This window comes from Choloepus didactylus, chromosome 3 (assembly GCF_015220235.1).
Source record: "Choloepus didactylus isolate mChoDid1 chromosome 3, mChoDid1.pri, whole genome shotgun sequence".
NCBI classification, from domain to species: Eukaryota; Metazoa; Chordata; class Mammalia; order Pilosa; family Megalonychidae; genus Choloepus; species Choloepus didactylus.
In genome coordinates, this window is record NC_051309.1 from 135134485 (window position 1) to 135147567 (window position 13083).

The window sequence follows — 13083 nt, forward strand, 5'->3', positions numbered from 1 at the left end:
AAAAACTTGATTATATTCAAGTTTGACTTATTTTAAGGCAATAAGACCTCATAGGTGGTGCTGTGTACTTCAGTATTCATGATTTTTCTTGGTTGCTTTTTTATTTTATTGAGTGTACTTAAGCTATCTTTTATTATCAGATGTTTAGTTTGTTTCCATTTCTCCCCCTATTACATATAGTATTGTCATGAATAGTTCCATGAATAGAAATTTTTCTGTATTTGGGGAATTTCCTTAGGATAGATGACTAATAAAGGACATTTCATATTAAAGTCAAATAACACCTATATGTCTCTAGTTATATGTTTAATTATTTTTCAAAAGGATTGTGCCAACTGATGCTGCCCCGTAATATATGGGTGCTAGTTTACCACATCTTCACCAACTTCAAATGTTATCACGGAAATAATCACAAGTTTCACAATTTAACAGTGTCCTGCATTTTGAGTATGTTTTTCTCATGTGTTTCTTATTCCTCATGTCTTGGGCAGGCTCATGCCATGAAGGCCCTTCCAACAGGGTACAGTTTCCAACATCTTAGATGTGAAGGCAGGATACACCAGGAGGTTTTGCCCTAGGCCTTTCCTGCCTAGATCCTTTGGGCTAATAATCTCTTTTCTCTCATTATGATTCATTCCAAGCAGGCTTAATGGCTAATCTTCTATTTCCAGTTTTATGCTCTGTTCCTCCCCCCTTGCCTAGATCTGAAACATCCTTTCCTTCAACAATTCAAACGTCTTGGCTATTCATTTTCCCCTTTGGTTCAGAAAGCTTTAGTTGTCAATTCTGTTCCCTTGTCAGCAACAATTTTTATTCTTACTGGCTTAGTCAGGCTGTCTGCCATGGCTTTCTTTATAAGTGTTTTTGTGTAGAATTTTTGCCTCCTAGGAAGCCCACTGTAGCATAACATAATTAAGTGACAATATATGAGATGCCAGGTCTTTACAAGCAGCTAATGACTGATCAGAAGATTTGTAAGCAAGAGGTGAAATCAAAGAGAGCTTACACTCAAGTTCTGCATAAACAAAAACTTAAACAATTTAATGTGGTTCAAACTGTTGTTTTACAGATATTAGAAAAGAAATGCATGAAAGCATGCATATACAGAAATCTTGAAGTGCACCTGCACATTTACTAACACAACTCCATCTATGCCTTGTATTTCCTTTTCCAGTCTCCCATATTTGTGTTCCTCAGTACCCTTCTCCTACAGCATATTCTTTCCAGCTTACTGACCTCTGACCATTCACTGGTTCTTCATTCCTTCCTCTTACATTTTCAGGAAAAATAAAATTAGTGCGGCTGAGGTCAGAATCTGGCTTTTTGTACAAACCTACACATGCAGGATGCTAACTAATACAGAATATGTGTATCATGGTAAAGTTAAAATTACAATGAGAAACTTAACTTTGGAATTTCCTTCCTGATCTCTCTCTTCAGGTAATGTTTTCATCTAATGTCCTTATCTGGCTTTAAATGAAAAGTTAGAGCTGAGGTAGAAAAGAACAAATCAACAATAAAATAATGCTTACATTCAAACTAATATAACTGTGATTGAAGTAAGACTACACAACAGCACAGAATTGTTAGGTGGTTGTACTGACTGCTTACAAGATTACATGGCCTCAGCCAGACTATTCGATTGAATACTTACAGGGATACACTGCATATGTACAAACTGATTGGATTCCTATAGCTGTATCATAGCTTCAAATCTAAGTTTTCATTTTCTTAGAAGGTTCAGAAATAGGCATATGGAAAGTTCTACTTTTTAAAATGTTCAGCTGAATCTGTGCTTTATACACAGAGCTCTCTGAAATGAAATTCCAATCCAAGAAAATATCCCCACCAGACCCCAAAATAGACATAAAGTCGTTGCACATCTCATAATAGGTTGAAAAAAAGAGTTTCATTCTAAAGGTATCAACTGGCACAAAAGTATTGTAAATATATGGGTGAAAGTGGAAGTGGAATCAGGTTTGTTGGAAGATGTGCACTTATCTATATACGATTCTTGCATTGATTGTTTTCTGTCTTTGAGAGGAGGTTTTAGTGTAATCATCTCAGAAATGAAACCAAGATTGTGAGAACTTTTCATGTTTCTCTTTAGAAGGTTATGAGAGCTTTGTAGTCTTTGTTTTGGGTGATGGAATTAGGATCAGTAGCTCTAGGTCTTATAGTAGTGTTTAGTCTTCAGGCCTGTTATTGGCATAAATTCTAGGCTCTGATTGCAATGAGACCATTGTCAAGATGGTGTTCCAGCAGACACCCCTTACTTCTTCTTTCCAGAAGCTTCTGAGGAAAAAGTATCTGTTGTGTAGTCCAGTAATACTGACTGCTGAGACAGATGTGGGCCATTCTGATATTCAGCTTTGCAGATGTTTCTGGCCCTGAGGGATTCATTCATAGTTACTAATTTTTCTAGACATTTACTGTTGAATACCTGGGACCTGCAGCTGTACCATGACATTAGTGAGAAGCAGACTTTCGTTTGCAGCTAGCCTGTGTTCTCTGTTGGCACCTGCTGACTTCTTTCTTATTCCTTTTGTTTTTTGTTCATGACGCCCAATCATCAGGTCTTAAAAGGCCACTCTGTCTCCCCCTTTTCTGGACCATCAGTCTCCTTTGGGTCTGCCCAGTCTTCCTCAGACATTCCTCTCTGGTGGCACAAGAGGCGTTAGGATGCTCTTTGTCACCTCTGAGATGACAAGAGATGCGTCTACTCCCATCCTCCCAGTCGGCCAAGACCATCCCAGTTGCCCCTTCTTCATGGCTACTGTTCTTTATGATACTTTTTGTTTCTTCTGGCTTCCCCTGGGGAATTAGGCACAGACTTTCTCCCTTGAACTTGGCTGGGCTTTATATTAACTCTCCTTTCTCTGGAACACAGCGCAGGGTGGGATGAAGTGCTGTTTTCTTTCTCAGGTATTCACAGGTGCTTAATATCTTTTCTCCCTCTTGTGAGTCTCTGCTCCCTCAACGTGTGCAAACTTTATTTAGTGTGGTGCAAACTGCTTATTCATATATTCTCTTTCCTAAATATTATTTATGACATAAACCTGAAATCCATTTTGCTCTTTTAGTTTTTTGAATTTCAGAAAAGTTAGGTCTTGAACATCAAAGTTCTTGGCTTTCAAAACTGTGGTCTGCTGTGAGTTTAAAAAGGCAATTCTGGAGCTCACAGGCAAGATTTTGACCCTTTGTTCTCCTGAATACTTTTGTGAATGCACTTAATGCAGTGATTTCTACCATTCAACAAAGTGAAGAATGGTGTAGGAAGGAGAGAAGAACAAGGAAATGTGAAAAAATAATACAGTAAATCCTGATGCCTGGTGGTAATGTGGATTCAAACACAAAAAGTCTATGTATTGTATTGGTGTTTGACTCTTGTCCTCTGTGCAGCTCCCATTTTGGAGTGGGAGGTTGCCGATATTCTTATCTTCTGTGGTGGGTGAGGGTTAGGAAGGGACTATCTTAGGATCACTCGGGAATTTCTCAGTTCAGTTTTATACAGTATATGTTTTGCTGTTTTCACCATAGTGCTTGATGAGAAAGAGTAGACAACTTGAAAAATACTGTTTTTCGCTAACAGCATAATAATGAGAAACTGCATTGCACATGAAAAATTTTTTGAATCCACAGTTTGTTATGGTGGGTTTTATGGTACCTCTAATATGTGCTTTTAATTGTGTCTCTACATGCATAGACAGATACAGTTACACTGTGTGTGTATATATGCACACTATATACGTAGCACTACATTGTACATGATTTTGTAATAAGCTTTTTTCAATTAATATCATGTTTTCATTCTTTTGTGAAGTAATTTTTAGTGTTTGTTAATAATGTGCTATTGTATGTGTGTAACACAATTTGTTTAGACTCTCCAACAGATTTTTCCACCGAAGGAACCACTCAAGGGACCAAAAAAATCAACTGTTACCTTTTTATTGTCATCCTTGTCATGTCCTTACTTTTCTTCTCTTCTGATTATATTCCGTGGTCCATAATTGTAATCACTTTCCTGTGTCTACCTTCAACTCTCTTGTCTGCCTTTCCCTTCATTATACTGCCTGGTGTGATGGTTAGGTTCATGTGTCAACTTGGCCAGGTGATGGTGCCCAGGTGTCTGGTCAAGCAAGCACTGGCCTAACCATTACTGTAAGGACATTTGTGACTGGTTAATAAACCAGAAGGCTGATTTATTAAGTCATCAGTCAATTGACTGCAACTGTGACTGATTACATCAACAAAGGGCATGTCTTCCACAAGGAGGGAATTCAATCAGCTGGATTTAATCCAATCAGTTGAAGACTTTTAATGAAGAAAGAGAGAGAACCTTCACTTTTCAGCTAGACAGTGTCTCCTGAGGAGTTCATCGAACACCTTCATCTGAGTTGCCAGTTCACTGCCTGCCCTACAGAATTTGGACTCGTGCATCCCCACAGTTGCGTGAGACACTTTTATAAAATCTTATATATCTCTTCTTGATTCTGTTTCCCTAGAGAACCCTAACTAATACACCTAGCAAAGCCTTGACCTAAGTTAAAACCAACTTTCTTTCTACACTGTATCTAGACTTTGGATGTGACTGAAAATCTAATCTGAATGATCTCAATTCACATTTATGATTAGAAATCTCAGTACTGCCTGGCCATCCTGCCACATTTTCCTAGTCACTTCATTCTTTCAATTTGTGAGAAGATTCTTTCACATCTTGTCTTATCAAATCTCCAACATCCCTGTCCTCATACCTTTTCTTTAAGAGAAAAATAGAAGCTATTAAAAGAGAACTCATTCATTCCCTGACCCAACCATTCTATCCACTTATCTGCATCTGTACCTACTCCTGTCTAAGCCTGAATCCTCCATAGATGTGCTATGCTGTGTCCTGTTTGACCTTGGCTAGTATTTTGCTACTGCAGTTATCCCTACTCATTCCCTCATCATCCAGTTTCCCTTCAACTGGGTTTTTCCCATCATCAGACAAACTTGCAGTTGTATCCTCTCTTGATCCCATATCGTCCTCTACAGCTGCATTTTTTTTTTTTTTTTTTTTTTTTTTTTTGCTACACTTTATGGTTCAAAATCCTTGATTTTCCCTTCTTCATCTCCAGTCTCTCTTGAATCCATTTCAGTGAAGAGTCAGGATTTTGAGCCTACTATTCTATTGAAACCACTCTGTGTCACAAAAGCAACAACTCAACGTTAACGAATCCAAGTATACTTCTTGAATCTCACCTTATTTACTCAGCAGCATTTGACACAATGGGTCACTCCATTTTTACAAAAACACTAAAACTGCTGGTTTCCAGGACACTACACTTTCCTAATTTTCCTTTTACCATATTGATCCTCTGCAATCTACTTCATTTCCAGGGGTGCCCTAGGACTCAGCTTTAGATGTGTTCTTGATCTACATGCACTCCGCAGTGATCTAATCCTACCTTCTTACTTTAAATGTGATCCATAGCTGGTGACTCCCAGTTTATATCTCCAGCCTAAACGTCACCCCTCCCAACTAGTATTCCAACATCCACTTAAATTCCTACCAGTTACCCAAACCAGAATTCTCCATATTTCCCTCCACTGCTTCTCCATCCTTAGTGCTTCCCATCACGGTAAATGGCATCACTTGTTCACTCAATTGCTCAGGTCCAAAACTTTGAATTTATCTTGAATCCTCTCTTATATCTATTCCACATCAATCCCATCAGCTATTTCTGTTCCTTTTATAACTTACATATTTATTTGTTTGTATTGTCTGTTTCCCCAACTTGAATGTAAGCTCTGTAGAAGCCAGGAACTCATTTTTAAATTTACTCTATTCCCAGAAGACTATTGTCCTCTGGTATTTGTGCAAAAAAATTTGCCAGATAAATGGCTAAACAAATCTCCTATTGTTGAACATATAAGTTGTTTCCTATTTTTCTATTGTAAAATGCTTTTTATGGACATCTTGGCAGCTATCTCTTAGCATCCAATTTTGTTAAGTGGAAATTCCTAGAAATAGTCAATCTAGGTTATATGGTATGTCCATTGAAAAAAATTTGATCTATGCTGCCAAATTTTCCTTCAAAAACTCTACATGAAATATTATAGCACTACCAATAGTACTTGGAAATGCCAATCTTTCTGGTTCCTTAGCAATACCTGGCATGGTTCTTCAAAATCTTTACAAATTTGTTGGTAAAGAACCTGATTATTTTAATTAAGGTATATACATTTTTTATATCTTTGATTCAGAGTAAAAGGTGGTATTCTGTTGCTGGATTCTGGGTGGATTGGCATGGTACCACTTACTATAGAATATAAGAAAGACTTCATTATTGCTTAACATTTAATAATACAATTATAAGACTGTTCTTCATGGGTTACAACAAATGTATGACAAGGTGGTAATAATAGAGTGGTATATGGGAAAAATATACCTAATGAAAATAATGGATGATAGAACTGTTTTAATAATCTTTCACCAGTTGTAAAAAAGTAAATGCTGTTAAAAAATATAATTATTTTAAAAATGCTGTCCTCAATAGTAACAAATTTTCTATACCAATGCAAAGTGTTGGTTGTGGGTGGTGTATGGGAATCCTGTATTTTAGGCATCATTGTTTTGTAAATTCACGACTTCTTTAATAAAAAAAGTGACCCCATGTTTGTACATCTACTTCATTAGTTTTGGACAAATTTATTTAGAGGTGACTGAGCCTTACTCACTCAATCCCTCATCCTTTTCTTACACCAACAAATTATGAAGATATGTGTATTTTGCTGTAAGGTAGCTCTATATACGGAGAGTCTAAATAGCAAAAGTTTGGGGAAAGGGAATAATTATTTTATAAAGGATTTCTGTTAAATGCCTCTTAAAAGATAAAATAAGTTTACAAACAAATTTTTAGTTGCAATGAGTATAATTAGGTGAACCTGGCCTTTGTGCTGTATGTGGTACTTTTTCCTCCAAGGATAACTGAAAACAATGTATTTCGTAATGCAGACAGAAGCATTCCAAGCCACACTTCTCTGTCTTGCTGAGTAGATTTCTGTACTTTTGGTTGAGTTTGTCTACATAAACCAATGGACCCTTTCCATGCCCTGTGCCTTGTAGTTTCTGAAGAAATGACTTCTTTTTCCAGCTCTATGAGCCCTAAAACCTTTGGAGCAAATGATAATACACCACTTTCCTCTTTGTGCTTTACTGCTTTCTCTAAAAGTGGGAAAAATAGCAACTTCAGCAGGAAGGTTTACATGTATATATGTACATGCTTTTAAATTTCAGGTTGGAAAGCTAGAGATTTCCAGCTCCCCCACCACCACCAAAAATAACATTTCAATCCATTATATGGATTCTGTGGTTTCTAATAAGGCTTCTAATTTGGAATATTGGAAGTGTCTAGTAATTGTCACCCTGTTTACCTAAAAACACTCTCACATTTTCCTGTTTATATTTGACAAGGAATATTTCGGTATTAGACTAAATTGGATCAGAATTTATTGATATATTTTCAAATTAATAGTTTTTGAAAGAAGGAACAGGTCATGTAGCTCTCATTTACCTTTTTTGGCTTGAACATGGATTTTCACAGACTGCAATGGAAATGCTGTGAACAAGGATTATCTCTGCAGGCTTTGGTATAAACACTGGAGCTTACCATAATAACGTGGATCTCACACCATCCTATGAGCTTGGGTTATTTCCTTGAGACACTTGTGTGGATGGATCAGTTGCCAAGCAACTTGCATTCTTATGGGGCCCTGCTGAGGAGCAAAAGGGTGCCAGGTGCTAAAACATAGAAGGAAAATGACAAAGATATATTGAAAAATAAAGCCTCTGCCTGAGAGCTGTAGTGCATAACCATTTAGATATTTGGAATATATTTTCCCTTAATAATTCATCTCAACAGTTGTTGATCTATGGTTACCTTTTCAATATCTATGGTTCTCTATTCCTCCACCATCCATCCATCCATCCATCCATCCATCTATCTATACATCCACCCATTCATCTGTTTCAGTTTGTTAAAGCTGCCAGAATGCAGTTTACTAGAAATGGGTTGGTTTTTACAAAGGGATTTATTAGTTTGCAAATTTACCATTCTAAGGTCATGAAAATATCCAAATTAAAGGCATCAAGAGGGAGATAACTTCTCTGAGGAAAGGTTGCTGGCCTCTGGGGTTCCTCTGTCAGATAGCAAGGCACATGGTGACATCTGCTCATCCTTTTCTCCTGGTTGTGGTTTCAATGGCTGTCTCCAAATGTCTCTGGGTGTTTCTCTCTCATATCCTCATAAAGAACCCCAGTAAAGGGATTAAGACCCACCCTGAATGGGCTGGGTCACACCTCCATGGAAACAACCTAATCAAAAGGTCCTACCCAACAATAGGTCTGTCCCCACAAGAATGAATTGAAAGAACATAGTCTTTTCTGAGGTATATAACAGCTCCAAAACAGCACACCATCTGCCCTTAAAAATGTATTTTGAGATTAGATATTACAAGCGGTACGTTAGAACTGTGTATCTCTTATGTTAACTACTTTGCCATGAGTATTGTTTCCTAATTTCTTATTCATTCACATAATTTCCTCAGTTCTTTTTTCCCTCTATGTCTTATACATTTTTACTTTGCATCTTCATCTGTCTATTCTTTCTCTTCTTTTTTCTCTCAGGACTGATTTTATATATGAAACCATTGCTTCACTGCTACTTAGTGCTTAGATACTCAACCAAGGTGGAAATACAGATTCCTATAATGGATTTCCTGGCTGGGTCTTATGTCATCTCACTATAAGGGACCTCTCTCCTAGACACTTACATGCTGAAATTTAAGCTCCTGATGTCTAGTTGGAAAACAATGGTGACAGTTCAAAATGTCTGAAGTTATGATATACAATCATATGTGAAATCAGCTTCATTTATTTTAAAGCATAAATCACAGTCTTATTTGTTCAAATACACTGTAAAAATAACAAACTTTTACTTCTAAAGGAACTAAAACTAAAGAAAAAGTATGAGTTCCTATTCTTTGAGAGATTTGCCAGCATTGTATCAGGTTATGTTCCTCAGGCATTCTGTTTTTAATAGACTGCCCCTGGGATGATGTAACAACAGAAATCCAGTTCTTCTCAAGAGTTGCAGATAAAAAAGTACAGTCTAGTTAGGGGACTAATGGAAAATGGAAACTATTATTTATTTAGTGCCAACTATATGCCTAATGTTGTGGTAGGCATTTATTGATAGATAAACCCTCAAAAATCCTTGTATGGTGGGTGTTATCATCTGTATTTAAAGATATGCAATTAATGCTTGGAGAGGTTAAGTAACTTGCACAAGAACACTCAACTCCTAAGGTCCAGGTTTGCAGCTGCTGGTATATTTAATTGGACTAAGCTAACTCTTGAGGAACCATTTCCTCTTAAGATGCAAGTAAACTCATAAAACAAATTTAATGGGACATTACAGTGTGGGTGCTTGTTTGATTGGTAATTCTTGGAGTCAGGAGCTTGTCAGAAGTTGTTGGGGAAGTGGGTTGCTTGGATTACCGGGATCCTACTTCACTTTTCCTTTGGTCTTAGCCCATCCATTTAAACTGATCTTAGCTTTCCCCACTTAACTTTTTCTCTGCACCAGTTTTTTGTCCTTTTTATTATCTTCTGCTTTTACCACCCAGAGACTACTAGTCTGTGTCTACCTGATAATGGATAGAGTATAACCACTATAATGGATAGAGCTGATGCTTTGCCAGACCCCCTTAGATCCCTTTATCTTCAATTTTGCACCCCTCTCTCTGACCTACATGTGTTTTTGCTGTGAAGAGGCAGCAAAACTCTTCAGAGGACCACCACTGGAACGCCTACTCCAAGACCGCCGGAAGTGCCTGGAAATTTACATTGGTACACTTACTCCTGCCCCCAATGACTCCTAACCAATGGCTGTCTTGGTATAGGAGAATGAAAGACCGGCTCCTTTCTGGACAATTCACTCTTAGTAAGAATTTTACACTTTAAAGCTCCCCTGCCAGATCAATACAAGGCTGGGATTTTACCTGAAATCACACTCTTCCTTGTTCTTCCTTTCCTCTTTTATCCTTCTTCTAGTCCCTTTCCAGTTCCTCCTGGGAGTCCTTTCTTAACAGGTTATTTGAATGTGATTTTTGTCACAGGGTCAGTTTCTGGGGAATATCCAGATTTTCAAGGGCTGTTGGATATAGGGTCTGAGATGATACTATTACTAGGGGACCCAAAACACTATCATGGCTTCTCTTTTAGAGCAAGAGGGAATGGAGGTCAGCTGATAACTGAAGTTCAGGCCCAAGACAATCTCAAAGTGGGCCCATCTGGTAGTTATTTTCCAATTTCCCTACTGAATAATCAGGGTAGGTATATTTAGCATCTGACAGAATACTCACCTTGGTTCCCTAACCTGTAGAATAAGAGCTATGGTAGAAGGAAAGACCAAGTGGAAACCATCCAGGTCAATTAAAAAACAATCCTGCCTTGCAATCCTTGGGTGGGGTGGCAGAAATTAGCACCCTCCTCAAAGACTGAAAGTACACATTGGTGGTGTTCCCTTTCTTTCCCTATTTAATGCATCAGTCTGATTCCTGCAGAAATCAGATGAATCATGGCAGGTGAGAGTGAGCTACCAGAAACTTGACCAAATAGTTGCTCCAATTTCAGCTGCTGTCCTGGCTAGTGTATCTTTACTAGGACATATTAACACTGCTTCTCATTTGTGTTATATGTCTTATGAGTTGCCAAATGTGTTATTTTCAAAATATCCATCACAAATGAAGATCAGAAGCAGTTCCTTGGGATGGACAAAAGTATACTTTCATGGTCTAGCCTCAGATCTAAGTTAAGTCTGCTCTGGGTCACAATGTATTTTGAACGGACCTTGATCACCCGGACAGTCTACAAATATCGCTTTGGTCCACCATCTCAGTGACATATTGTTAATCATACATGAGCAGGAAATGGCAAGTACTTTGGATGCCCTGGTAAGACACATATACTACAGAGATTGGGAGATAAACTCTGAAAGGATTTAGGGGACTGCCACATCAGTGAACCTCTTAGGGCCCCAGCAGTGGAGTTCTAGGACATGCTTTCTAAATTTAAAAACAAGTTTTGGAGCTTTTCTTTCGCAACGGGTTTGCTGCCAGAACACAGGTGTCGTGAAAACCATCCCTGATTCTTAAGCCAAAATGGGAAAGGAAAAGACTCATATCAACATTGTCGTTATTGGACACGTAGATTCGGGCAAATCCACCACTACTGGCCACCTGATCTACAAATGTGGTGGAATCGACAAAAGAACCATCGAAAAATTTGAGAAGGAGGCTGCTGAGATGGGAAAGGGGTCCTTCAAATATGCCTGGGTCTTGGATAAACTGAAAGCTGAACGTGAGCGTGGTATTACCATTGATATCTCCCTGTGGAAATTTGAGACCAGCAAGTACTATGTGACCATCATTGATGCCCCAGGGCACAGAGACTTTATTAAAAACATGATTACAGGCACATCTCAGGCTGACTGTGCTGTCCTGATTGTTGCTGCTGGTGTTGGTGAATTTGAAGCTGGTATCTCCAAGAATGGGCAAACCCGTGAGCATGCCCTTCTGGCTTACACACTGGGTGTGAAACAACTAATTGTTGGTGTTAACAAAATGGATTCTACTGAGCCACCCTACAGCCAGAAGAGATACAAGGAAATCGTTAAGGAAGTCAGCACCTACATTAAGAAAATTGGCTACAACCCCGACACAGTAGCATTTGTGCCAATTTCTGGTTGGAATGGTGACAACATGCTGGAGCCAAGTGCTAACATGCCTTGGTTCAAGGGATGGAAAGTCACCCGTAAGGATGGCAATGCCAGTGGAACCACACTGCTTGAAGCTCTGGATTGCATCCTGCCACCCACTCGTCCAACTGACAAACCGTTGCGTCTGCTTCTTCAGGATGTCTACAAAATTGGTGGTATTGGTACTGTCCCTGTGGGCCGAGTGGAGACTGGTGTTCTCAAACCGGGCATGGTGGTCACCTTTGCTCCAGTCAACGTTACAACTGAAGTCAAGTCTGTTGAGATGCACCATGAAGCTTTGAGTGAAGCTCTTCCCGGGGACAACGTGGGCTTCAATGTCAAGAACGTGTCTGTAAAAGATGTTCGTCGTGGCAATGTGGCTGGTGACAGCAAAAACGATCCACCGATGGAAGCAGCTGGTTTTACTGCTCAGGTGATTATTCTGAACCATCCAGGCCAAATCAGTGCTGGCTATGCACCTGTGCTGGATTGTCACCCAGCTCACATTGCTTGCAAGTTTGCTGAGCTGAAGGAGAAGATTGATCGTCGTTCTGGTAAGAAGCTGGAAGATGGCCCCAAATTTCTGAAATCTGGTGATGCTGCCATCGTTGATATGGTTCCTGGCAAGCCCATGTGTGTTGAGAGCTTCTCTGATTATCCTCCTCTGGGTCGTTTTGCTGTTCGGGATATGAGACAGACAGTTGCTGTGGGTGTCATCAAGGCTGTGGACAAGAAGGCTGCTGGAGCTGGCAAGGTCACCAAGTCTGCCCAGAAAGCTCAGAAGGCTAAATGAATATTACCTATAACACCTGCCACCCCAGTTTTAATCAGTGGTGGAAGAACAGTCTCAGAACTGTTTGTCTCAATTGGCCATTTAAGTTTAATAGTAAAAGACTGGTTAATGATAACAATGCATCGTAAAACTTTCAGAAGGAAAGGAATGTTTTGTGGACCATTTGTTTTTGTGTGGCAGTTTTAAGTTATTAGTTTTTAAAATCAGTACTTTTTAAATGGAAACAATGACCAAAAATCTGTCACAGAATTTTGAGACCCATTAAAACAAAGTTTAATGAGAAAAAAAAAAACAAAAAAACAAAAAAACAACAAGTTTTGGCATCTTGGATTTCCTACCACTTAAGAAATAAGCAAAACATTTGTTAGCCCTCTTTGTGTTCCAGAAAAAGCATATATCACACTTGGAAATACTGTCCTGATCCATTTGTTGGGTGACGTGGAAGGCTACCAGTTTTGAGTAGAGCACAGATAAAGAAAGGGCTCTGTA

General features: G+C 38.8%; 1 protein-coding gene across 1 annotated transcript; it reads left to right on the top strand.

The window, feature by feature from the left end:
* Positions 1–11154: 11154 nt before the first annotated feature.
* LOC119529835 (elongation factor 1-alpha 1-like) lies at positions 11155–12658 on the top strand. Its single transcript, XM_037830614.1, has one exon. It carries the CDS (start codon positions 11206–11208, stop codon positions 12592–12594), a length of 1389 nt encoding a protein of 462 aa, XP_037686542.1. The 5' UTR covers positions 11155–11205; the 3' UTR covers positions 12595–12658.
* Positions 12659–13083: the final 425 nt, after the last annotated feature.

Excerpts from the sequence above, each read along its gene's own strand:
- LOC119529835 (XM_037830614.1), top strand. The coding sequence starts at position 11,206 with ATGGGAAAGGAAAAGACTCATATCAACATTGTCGTTATTGGACACGTA.